At 39.2% G+C, this 12,524-nt stretch overlaps 1 protein-coding gene across 5 annotated transcripts in view; it reads right to left on the bottom strand.

Annotated features, from left to right (window-relative positions):
- Positions 1–12,524, bottom strand: part of GRHL2 (grainyhead like transcription factor 2) — a 157,843-nt gene that overhangs the window by 84,024 nt on the left and 61,295 nt on the right. For all 5 annotated transcript variants that reach the window (XM_072774067.1, XM_072774064.1, XM_072774065.1 and 2 more), the window contains exons 5-6: positions 4,684–4,739; positions 1,162–1,318 (exon numbers count right to left, since the gene is read on the bottom strand). In XM_072774067.1, coding sequence (XP_072630168.1) covers positions 1,162–1,318; positions 4,684–4,739 — 213 coding nt within the window. The remainder of the gene's footprint in view (positions 1–1,161; positions 1,319–4,683; positions 4,740–12,524) is intronic.

Below are 12,524 nucleotides of genomic sequence, written 5' to 3'. Positions count from 1 at the left end.
CCTGGCAGGAACATAACAAACCAGGCACCTTTCCACTTGCAATGGGCTCAGCCTTGGGTGGGACATGAGCTCCACATCTTCTCACTCTCAACTGCCCTGCCTCCTACAGCTCTGATCTGGGACTGGGACAGGGACAGGCTTGGAGGGAGGAAGAACTTTAGGATTGAGAAATGAGTGGCAATACTTCCTTCTCTTTCTCATTAAAACAAAGCCAGAAAATCTAGCTGTCTCAGAGATCACCACTGAAATTTGTACCTAAAGCTAGTAACTGACAAGCTGCCCAGCAAGTGACCAAATACTCTTCTTTCTCTTCTACTTTACTTGCTATCTTTGCAGGGGATTCTAGGATGGGGGCAAACACACTATGCTCTAGGCACAGCATGGCATTCTTTTCAGTGTGCTGAAGTGCTTAGGAGGCAGTAGCTACGGACAAAATAAGATAGGGTGGGCACTATGCACAGTGCATGTAAAATAAATCATTTTACAATAGGGCAGGAAAGCCCTTCAACCTCCTTTCAGAGAGCTCTGCTATGATTTTCCTTTTCAGTAGAGAAGGGTTACCAGTTCCCCCCCCTTTCTTGGCAGCAGAAGAATGCCAGAGCTGGTAAACTTCCAGCACGGTTCCATTTCCCACAAACAGGTCTAATACTTACGAAGGTGAAAATTCCACCAAGTCACTCCTGGTCGGGATCATATCATGCCTCACTTTACTCCTGAGTAAGCAAGCACTGGGCTCCAGAAGGCTTAACTTTAACCAAGTTGCAAAGGACACAATAAATTACATCCCCCCATACTGGAAACAGCAGCAGCTCTTTTTCTGCCCACAAATAAGGTCGGATGTACAGCCACTTGCTTGAAAAATTAAGATCAATTGATTGAAAACAAGAACAACTGGGTAGCACAAAGGCAATGAAGGAAGCTGGGAAAATACCTTGGATACAGTCAGAAAGCATGCCCCAACCATGTCCCTTCCCTGGCATTTATTGGTTACTGATTAAAATGATAAACTGGAAGCCAGTAAGTTCTCCTGCTCCAGCTCTCTGACATTTGTTCTAGAATTATTTATTTTGGAATTTTTTCCACGCCCTTCCACAAGACTGTTAGATAGCAATTCCCTTCATCTGATCCCTCTGTGCTTTATTTGAGAAATGAGGCTCATACCCGGACTTTGCTGATTGGGTGTCGGAAGCATTTGTTGTCTCCAGTCTCACTGAGCGTTATGGCATAGAACTGTCCTTTGTTGAGGTAGGTCATGGGGCCCTCCCCCTGCTTCTGACGCAAAGATTTGGTGGCTTCCAGAGTGTACTGAAATGTGCCGCTGTGAACAGAAAACAGTGGTCAGAGTCACTCACTTGGACATTTCTGCCTTCCTAATCAGTTTCACATTTACAGTATTTTGTATAAATATTAACCAATACTTACTCTATTTCAGAGACAAAACACAGCAACCATATGGCAAAAGAGATGCAACCTGACCAAAGGTCACTGCCAATACAATGTATACAACATTTCTAATAGTAGCTCATAAACATGATGGTTTAGAAGGGGAGAAAGTCCACGAGGTGCCTGTCCAATTATGCAAGGCTATGCCAGGAGAACCTGTTAGGTCTTGGGTGGCAATCAGTAATGCCTGAGGCTTAAGAATTGATAGAATTTGCCACTTTCATCCTAGCAACAAGCCAAATGTGTGAAAGCTTTTGTTCAATTCATACCTGTACTTAACCGTCTTTTTTGCATAACTAAGATGTCGCAAATAGCTATATCCCACTTTAAAACATTTCAAAACGTGAAAATCTAAAACTCAGACCCTCACTGTTGAGAATCTAGTTCCATAACAGTGACTGTTGCTTTTTTATTTCGTTTTCTATTTTAAGACTGCAAAAGAACTCATTAAAGGATCACTACTGCTCCAAATCAGGAGTTTGTCAATAATGGACCACTCGTCAAATCCAGCTCCCTGCCTATTATTGTAAATGAAGTTTTATTGGAATAAAGCTATGTTCATTCTTTTTTTTTTTTTTTAGATTTTATTTATTTATTCACAAGAGACACAGCGAGAGAGGCAGACATAGGCAGAGGGAGGAAAAGCAGGCTCCATGCAGGGAGCCGGATGGGAGACTCGATCCTGGAACTCCAGGTTCACGCCCCGAGCCAAAGGCAGACGCTCAACCGCTAAGCCACTCAGGCGTCCCAGCTATGTTCATTCATTTAGATCTTGTCTACAGCTACTTTCACACTACAACAGCAGGGTTTAGTAGTTGTGACGCATAGTGTGTCAAATCTAAAACAGTCACTATCTAACCCATTGTAGAAAAAGTTTGCAAATCTCTGCTCTACACAATTTCCCTAATATTTTTAAAATAGTACTTAATTTACAAAATAAAAGCACTGATTTTCCCAACTTTGAAGAATGTATCAATTACTTAAAATAAACAACAGGTAAGAAGGTAAGAACCACCGTTGGTCAACAGGTTTGACCACTGTGGTCAAAAAAGACCAGAGTCTTTTTTGTTCAATATGTTGATTCAGAAATATGTATTTCTGCTATACTACAGGATGGCTGATAGTGATGATCCAATAACCAATGCTTTGTGCACTTCATCACCAGAAACTCTTCACTAGGCCTATCTATTTTCTTAGCTCTTTAATTTCATAGTCTTTGAAAGGCTAGGTGTAAAAATGCCTCAAAGTTCACCTCTGGAAATGGTCTACTTACAAGATTATGAGAGACCCCTATTTTCTAGGTTAAATATTTCTGCAACGTTTAATTTTTTGTAACTTCCATAAGGAGAAAGAAATTTGAAGGGCACAATAATATTCCTCTTTTTATGAGAACAACCTTACACATGAGCTGATTCCGGAATACATATCTTAGGACATGGTGGGAAATAAATCATTCAAGACAGAACCAATTTCACTGTTATTTTGCCTGTAAAGCAATTTCAATACAACCACTGAATCATAAAATTTGAGACCTGGACAGGATATTAGGAATCACCTAGACCAGCAGCTTGCAACTTTGTCTAGGGCACAGGCTGCCTTAAAAACAAAACAAAACAAAAAACAAAAAAACAAAAAAACATGAAGAAAGCTGTGAACCTTCTCCCCGGAAAAAAGCACATAGGAACAGAAATCATTCTGAATATAATTTTGGAGGTTTCATGCTCCCCAAGTGTATCCATAACACAGGAAATAAAAGCACCTTCCTCATTTCACAGGTGAGGAAAGGGTGAGAAACTTGATCACTCCAGTGGACAATGCAGCAGAAAGAAAAGATAGATCCAGTGATTGGTAGGTCAATCAATGCTCTTTTTACCAGCCTGATAGCTGATTACATGGCAATCTGGGTTTATATAGCATATATAATTTAAATTATACATGTATTTCCACATTTTAGAAGGGGACTTGGAACTCTATGTTCCCTACTTCACCCCTCCCACTCACAAACACCACACACTGAAACTGACTTGGATGATCTGGGGCGGATGACTGGGGAGCCTGAGGCTGGAGCAAGATCCTAAAGGATCAGGAGAACTGAAGGTGGAAACAGAGAGAATAGAAGAGGGCCACAAATGTAAAAGCAAAGGAGCGAGAAATATGGTGGGACACAAGGTTTAAAGTACAAAGGGACCAGCACATAGAGGGCCCTGCCCACCTTCATGAGTAATTTGTGTCTAATCCTGTCTGAAATGGTGACATCACTGATAAATTTTGTGAAACGAAAGAGATCAATTCATTTCTTGCCACTCTCTTCTATCTATGGGGCATGACCATGACCAAAGTCTTTGAACATCCGGTCCCTCCACCTAGAATGTTCTTAATCTTCCTTCTTTCCCTGGAAAACTCCTGCTCACAATCCTTTAGCACCTGGTTCCAATGCCCTCTTCCTGCAAGCTTTTCCCATCCCCACCACTCCTAACCCCCACCACACACAGACCCATAGGTCTTCTCAGCTATCTGTTTATGTATCTCTGTAGCAGGACTGATTCATCACTTAGCAAATTGTAATTGCCCATCACTATATTTGTCCCCTCCAAAAGTCTATGGGCTTCTTATAAGGAGAGGTTCTATCTTATTCCCATACCTTTTGCATTACTTGTACATGGAAGGCACCAGTATGATAGCTGGTAGCTAATTATGTGCAAAGTGGAACAGAAGAGAAAAGAAAGTGCTGGCAGGAAGATCAATTATATTACAACAGTTCAGAATATGAATAAGAGTAAGCTACAAGGAACAGGACACGTAGAAAAGAACATTCAGCACTTGGCAAGTGTGATTAAAGTGTAGCAAAAAGTCAGGTAGATCTTTACACCTGTAGGGTGAGTAACTGGAGGATGGTTGCATCATTAGCCACAATAGGAAATAAAAGCAGAACAGATATCAAAGAAGTGGAGAAGGAAGGAAGAAAAGAAAAAGAAAGGTAAAGAGTTCCAATTATTCACATACTATGTTGGAGGTCCATGTGTCTGAGATTCAGAGAACCACCTAAGAAGGGATATCTAACCAACAGAAGAACGGAAAAAGGGAATAGGCCTCAGAATATAGGTCAAGATTGGAAACAGTAATTTAGAAGTCACTATATAGAGAAAAGAATTTGTTTTAAAGGTTCAAAAGTATAAGTTGGGGATACATTTAAAGTGTGATCAGTTCATTAGTTTCTTGGGGCATCTCCTGATAACCTACCCTGATGTCTGGTCATACAGGTACTCCTCAGCCCCAACTGAAGCACTCCGGAATTTCTGCAAAATTTAAAAGTCATCAAAATTAAAACAAATACATAAGCCATCATGCAAAAAAAAAAAAGGGGGGGGGAGTAATAAATATGTCCAAACAGTTTTATCCTCACTTCAGAAAGAAAGATAATACATTTTTTAGTATTGTTTTCAATTACAATGAAAATATTTACTTACTATTTGTGCACAGAACTTGCAAATCACCTGCACATTGAGGATTATACTTAACAGAAAAGACATTTGTGCTTTGTGTATTATTCATATGTCCATATTCACATGTCCACAGGAGTTCTGAAAGTGTGTAGGTACTGGAACCTATTTTTTCAAACATATAAAACATTGCTTCCATTTCCTATTATCTCCAATGCTTACTCCGAAAGTCACAAATTCTAAGTTAATATAACATTAACTACAGAGAGGCCACATGCATACAGAGCATAGGGCAGTATTTAGAATGGTTAGGGGCAGAGTTTCTAGGGAAAGGTTGTCTTAGCATCAAGTTCTAACTCTTACCCACTACCTGTATAAACTGAGGCAAGCGCCAGATTTTCTCCATCTATAAAATGCTCATTTGCAGTGATAAGCATAAATGTGATAAAAGATGTGAAGTACTAAGTACAGTATCTGGTACATAGTAAGCTCTATCTGTATTCAATTCTATTATATAGTAATCACTTGTGCATATTCAGTGCCCTTGTCTAAGACTGTCATTATCACAATCTTGTAAGTTTTGTACACAAAACTTTTAAGGGAAACTCTAAGTCCTAGTATTATACATGATGAAGCTTGGATCCAGAGATCTCCAGTTGTTGTTAGGTGCAAGTAGGATACACTTTGTTACATTTTAAAACCCTTTCAAAAGCAGATGCACAGAAGCCCCAACTCTTGATTCTTAAGTGAATATAACAGAATGAAAAAGCACTTGATTGACCCCAAACACCTGGTCCTCCCACTGTGACCTTTTTGCAGGATCTCTTTCAAAGAAATAACTTTCCTGCTTCTCATTTCCCAGCCATAAGCTTCCATCCTTTGACTAGCAGTTTGAAGGTTTCCTTCTCAGGAAAGGGTTACTCAGCTATTTTCCAAATTTTCTTCACAATCCCTAATCACCATCTTTAGAATTCAGTTTATATGTACATATATATGATCTTCTTTTTATGCAGTCTTATAAATTCCCTGGATCCAAGCAAATGGTTTGCCCTTCAAAGTGCATCCTAGGAACATTTCACAAATACTTGACTGATTCAGTAATTGTGACAAAGAATCAAAGATAACAGATTTGTGTTTCTTTTACAACCAATCAACAAAGCATGCAATGGGAATATTCTGGGGCTCCACCAACTGAATGGTGCCCAGAGAAATACAGAAAATATATAAAACACTGTCCTGGCCTCAAAAATATAGTTGAGGAGATATACTGGTGGAGGAGATAGGTAAATTCACATTAACAACAAGAACAAATGGAAGTAAAATACAGCAAATGACTAGATGTGAAAGTCTATTTTGAATCATTCATTCATTCATTCATTCAGGTGTCCTAGTTGGAGAAACACAAAATGAGCATTGCCAGGAAAGGAAAATCACCAAGATTACAGGAAGATTTCGTGGAAATTGTGGAGATTGCTCTAACCCCGGGAAGCTACAAGAGAAGCTGTATTAATTGAAGGAATAGAGAAAAAGTAATCCAGGGGACCAACATGAGTCAAGACAAAATGATAGATATAAATGTGGCTCATATATGGGGCCAAGGACATAGGCCTGATTTGAGTATGAAGAGAGGATCTAAAAATCTAGGTTAAACACTTAGTTTCTCAAGCAACCAGCCACATTTTAAATACTAAATTGCCATATGTGTCTATTGGCTACTACATATATGGCTATTGGCTACTACACTGGAGAGAATAAAGGAAATTTCCATCACTGCAGAAAGTTCTGCTGGACAGGCTGATCTGTGAAAAGGTATTTACGCTTAGTATAGTTAAGAATTAGGAAATTTTTGAGTAGGAGGGGAGCATGAAGAAAAGGGCATTTAAGGAAGACAGAGGAGATGCATTTCCAAGGTGTTCTTTGAAGGAATATGCAGTAACCCATAACAACACATGATGAACCAGTATCAGTAAACATGGCCCTCAGTGAATTTATTGTCCATGCCATAGAACTCTGAGGCCTAAGGCTTAACTAGCTTACTACAACATATTGGACTAATAAATTCAATGATTCTAATCCCTCAGGTGATGCAAGAAGGTGTGATACACCACAATTGTTCAGATTCAAAGAGATGATCAACTATATGCTGATTAAAATAGAGAATCTTACTCCAATAACATGAATGTATGTGGATAAGAACTATGAAAAAATAAAAATAGTAGACATCTTACCAACGTGAATACTACTTTTTTCAAGCTTAAAATGTTATCCTTAATTCTTTTATATTGTCTTTATAATTTAAGAAAAAAAAATTATTCCACCTGGAAAGCATCACAGTTCTTTATGAGATCTGATCACATTGACGGATCATATGGCCCTACGTGATTTGGTGAGAATTACAGCCGAAACATTTGGGTCATTACAGTTACCAACTATTTGGAAAACTTTTAATATAATTCATAGGATGCCAAAAGGCAGGCAGACAGCCAACATCACTATACCTTACCGTGATCTGATATAATGCATCCATACATTTCTTCATTCGGACTGACAAAATGATAGTAAAGAAGGTATAACATATTTTAAAGATTACCCTGAGGGATGCCTGGGCGGCTCAGCAGTTGAGCGTCTGCCTTCGGCTCAGGATGTGATCCTGGGGTCCTGGGATCAAGTCCCGCATCAGGCTCCCCACTTGGAGCCTGCTTCTCCCTCTGCCTATGTCTCTGCCTATCTGTGTGTCTCGTGAATAAATAAAATATTTAAAAAAATAAATAAAGACTACCCTGAAAGGACTTGAGATACCAGGCAATATTAGAATGTTATGTTTAAATTCTGAATATTAGAATTCTAGTGTTTTTCTTAGGTGGGAGCAAAGAGACACCTGCTAAGAGTCTAGTGTGAAAAGACAAATGATTCTTCAACTGTCAGAAAATCAGATACTTTCTGATTCCAGAAATGGTGGTCTGTGATCAGTCAACATTTTTTTTAGGTCTTATCATTCGTTTATTCATTCATCCACTCTTCCAATAAAGGCTAAGCATCTACTTTGTATCAGGCAGTGTCCTAGGTGCTACGGGTACCAACGTGAACCAGAAGAGGCCTCTGCTCTCATGAAGCTTCTGGTGTAGCAGAGAAAACACATTATTTGAAAAGAGCAACAGAGTTCCAGGAACTGAGAAAATAAAAATGAGTCCCACTGACAATCAGTCTTGGTGTACTACTTCCAGTGGCACACAGACAAGGCCAACAGCAACATTCCAACAGAAGCCCAGAAGACAGTCACACACTGCTATAAAAGTGAATAACATGTCTTCCTTCTGAGGGACTGCTGCTTTCTTGGCAAAGGCATCTTCAGTCCTGCTTTGCTCATCTCATCTCCTGAACCATGGTTACCCAGTTTCCGAGATGCCCCAATGTCTTATATCCAGTCCAGAGCTGACAGTCACATCTGTAATCCCTCCTTACACTTACCCACTGTAAGCCCAAACACTCTTTCTGACCTAAGGGTCCCCTGCTGAAGCAGGCTAAATAAATGTAATCCTGCTTACAGATGTGTTCATGGTGGTCTTTAGCTGGGAGACTTAGTTACAGAGAAAATTGACTCTACTGGGAACAGAAGGGAGGATGGGGAGGGCTTCCTTGAGTAAGTACACAGGAAGAAGGATGAGGGAAGGGGCAAAGAATATTCTAGAAGAGTGCTGTCCAATAGAATTTTGTGTAAAGATGGAAGTGTTCTGTATCTTCATTGTCCAATGTGGTAGTACTGCTCACATCAAGGACTTAAAATGGTAGTTAGTGGGACTGAGAAACTAAAATTCTTGATTTTATTTAATTGTAACTGCCACACATGGCTAGCAGCTATGGCATTACAAAGCACAATTCTAGAACGCGGAGCAGCATGTACAAAGGTCCTGAGGCAGGAGGAAGTATATCAGGTTCACAGAACTGTATGGAGCCCACAGCAGAAAGCATAAGGGGGAAAGAGGTCCAAGATGAAATGGGAAAGGCAGAGGAGAAGCAGAATATACAATGCTTTCTATACCTGTTAAAGATTTAGATATTAAAACTAAAAGCAATGGGATTTAAGTGATGCGGTGGTGATACAATCAGAGAAGCATGTCAAAAACAGCATCCCTGGTACAGTGTACAAAAACAGGCAGAGATAATGACAGATTGTTCCAGCATGGTGGAAGTGGAATGAAGAAAACTAGATGGCTTCGAGAGATACTTAATAAGTAATACTGGGGGCAGCCCTGGTGACTCAGCGGTTTAGCACTGCCTTCAGCCCAGGGTGGGATCCTGGAGGCCCCGGGATCGAGTCCCACGTCGGCCTCCCTGCATGGGGCCTGCTTCTCCCTCTGCCTGTGTCTCTGCCTGTCTCTCTCTCTATGTCTCTCATGAATGAATAAATAAAATCTTAAAAAAAAAAAAAAACAGTAATACTGACATAATTGACAATGTATGATGAAGGAGAGCAGAATATCAAGCAAATATCCTAGTTTCTTAAGAAACCAGGATGCTGATGCTACCAACTAAGGTGGAAAAGACAAGGAAAGATTATAAATCAGTTTTGGGATAGGTGGAGAGTCACAGGCAGTTGGATATAAAGGTCTGGAGCAAAGAGAAGAGAACTGGGCTAGAGAAAAAAATGTGTAAGTTTTTAGTATATACATGATAACTGAAGCTGTAGACATGAAGCCAAGAGCATTTTAAAGAAGAAGGAGTGATCAAAACATCAAATGGTGCTGCAAAGTACCAGCTGCAACAGATGAGGGTTTTCCATAGCCATGATATTCATGAGGTGGGAAGATGACTACTACGAATCTGAATAATGGTTCATCCAATCTCATCAAATTTCACTACACATAGAGAAATCTAAATCTTCCTAAAGTATAAAATATATACACTAGAGATTTTCCAAGATTTTGCTTGATCCAAAAACAAACTGATATAATAAAATGATAGAAGTCTGATAGTAACATATGCACTATGTCATATGTTTACAATAAACATAGTAAAATCAAGTGTATTAATCACAAGTGAAGCTATGTTCCAATTTAGTACTTGATTCCACATTAAGATTTTTTTAAAAAATTTTTTTAGTATAGTTGACATACAACGTTATATTAGTCTCAGGTGTATAACATAGTGAGTCAACTTTTCTCTATTTTGCCACTCTCATCACACATGTAGCTACCATTTGTCACCATACAACACTTTTACAATATCACTGATGATATTCCTTACGCTAGCCCTTTATCTCTACGACTTATTCCATAACTAGAAACCTGTATCTCACACTCCCCTTCACTCATTTTGCCCATCCCCCACCTGTCTTCCCTCTGCCAACCATCAGTCTGTTCTTTGTATTTATAGGTCTGATTCTGCTTTTGTTTATTCATTTGTTTTGTTTTTAGATTCCACATGAGTGAAATCATATGGTATTCGTCTTTCTCGAAATGACTTATTTCACTTTGTATAATACCCCCTAGGTCTTTGCTGCAAATGACAAGATCACGCCCTTTTTTATGATTGCTTATTATTCCATTGTGTGTGTGTGTGTGTGTGTGTGTGTAATACATCCTATCTTACTAAGGTTTTATTATTTAAATATGTGGAAGGAAATGAACTCCCAGTTAAAAATTAATCATGCTGGACAGGGCTTAAATTCAGGCTAACTTCTAGTATCAGTCTGATGAATATAAAATCAATAGACTAACCATTATATGTCTATTGAGTATGACAAATGATCATTCTTTGCTTTCATTTCAGGATTCTCTAGAAACTATGCTAATTTGACAAATAATATGCCAGGGGTTGAATTATGAAATGCATGGTAGAAATATCTGGTGCTTGCCCATATATAGTTCTTTTCCTGAGTACACAGCAGGACTGAACTTCTCAGCCCCCTTGCAGTTAGTTAAGACCCTGTGACTAGTTCTAGCCAATAACATATGAGCAAGAGTGGCCCATGTCACTTCCAGGTCAAAGTGTTTGCAAGTCAGTCTGCAATCTTATGATCTCACTTCCCCAGTAAGGGTGACTCAGAAGCCACATTTAGAGATGGTAATGTCATAAAAAGGAGGGAATTTGGATTTCCGAGTCACTAACAAGAAAAGAGGTCTGCAGACATGTATCAGGATTATTATTAACAAGAAATAAACTTTGAGTGTATTAAATCACTGAGATCTTAGTGCTCCTTTATTCACAAAACTAGACAAACTAATGTTAACTGACACAAAATCACAGTATAGAATAAAATTCTTCCTTCTATTTTGATTCTTTTTTTTTTTAAGATTTTATTCATTTATTCATGAGAGACACAGACAGAAAGAGGCAGACACATAGGTAGAGGGAGAAGCAGGCTCCCTGCAAGGAGTCCAATGCAGGACTCGCGACCCCACGATGACATCCTGAGCCAAAGGCAGACATTTAACCGCTGAGCCACCCAGATGTTCCTCTATTTTGATTTTTATTATGACTATATAGATAATTTTTCTATACAAACTCTTCCTTCCATGTCTTAATATTTACATGTTTCCTAAAAACATCCTAGGTGTTAATACCTCCCTGATTGTATTTATCAGTTATACTCCTTTACTTATTAGCTGTGTGACCTTTGGCAAGTTTCTTAACTTCTCTGAACTTCTATCTTTTCATCAGTAAGACGGAAACAATAACATCTTTTTGGAATTATAGTAAGGATTAGAAATAAAATGTGTAAGCCACAGTGGCTGGCACACAGTACTACAAAATAAATGGCAACTATCATTATTTCTCTTCACAGATATAGACAGATAGTAAGCTTCTAGAGGATAAAAATCAAAGCATCCTTCCTTCTGTCCTCTACTCCAACATCTAGCACAGCACCTAACACTAGTAGTAAACATTTACCAAATGTTTTTTACAAAGGAGCTGTACAATAAAATGTAAATCAAATTCCCTAAAATCAATCCATTAAAGAACTTTTTTTCAATTTTTTTTTAAGATTTTATTTATTTATTCATGAGAGACACAGAGAGAGAGAGAGAGAGAGAGAGGCTGAGACACAGGCAGAGGGAGAAGCAGGCTCCATGCAGGGAGCAGACTCAATCTCAGGTCTCCAGGATCAGGCCCTGGGCTGAGGGCGGCGCTAAACCGCTGAGCCACGGGGGCTGCCCAATCCATTAAAGAACTTTTTAATGCTACCACTGTCTTAAGAAAAAAATCCCAACCTGAGTTGAGCCAAACTGCTCCCTTCTCTGATACCTACCTACACACACATACAGAAGAATCAGTCTCTAATAAAAAATGAAATTTGTTGGGGTGGCTGGGTACCTCAGTCATTTAGGTGCCCAAGTCTTGATTTTGGCCCAGGTCGTGGTCTGGGGTTGTGAGATAGGGCCCTACAGCTCTGTGCTCAGGAGGGAGTCTGCTTATCTCCCTCTCTCTCCCCCTCTCTCTCTGCCCCTCCCCTCATTCATGATGGCTCTCCCTCTCTCCTTTCTCTCTCTCAAATAAATTTTTAAAAAAGAAATGAAATTTGCCAATCCAACAAGAATCCAAACATTTTAATAGCTTGCCTAAAAGAAGTACTAGATTTTAGACAAGCTTTTCTTACTGAAATTCACTTGGTGAAATTACTCTGAACTCACCTAATCTTAC

Source organism: Canis lupus, chromosome 14, assembly GCF_048164855.1.
Source record: "Canis lupus baileyi chromosome 14, mCanLup2.hap1, whole genome shotgun sequence".
Taxonomy (NCBI): domain Eukaryota; kingdom Metazoa; phylum Chordata; class Mammalia; order Carnivora; family Canidae; genus Canis; species Canis lupus.
This window is presented reverse-complemented; position numbering and strand designations above follow the sequence as displayed.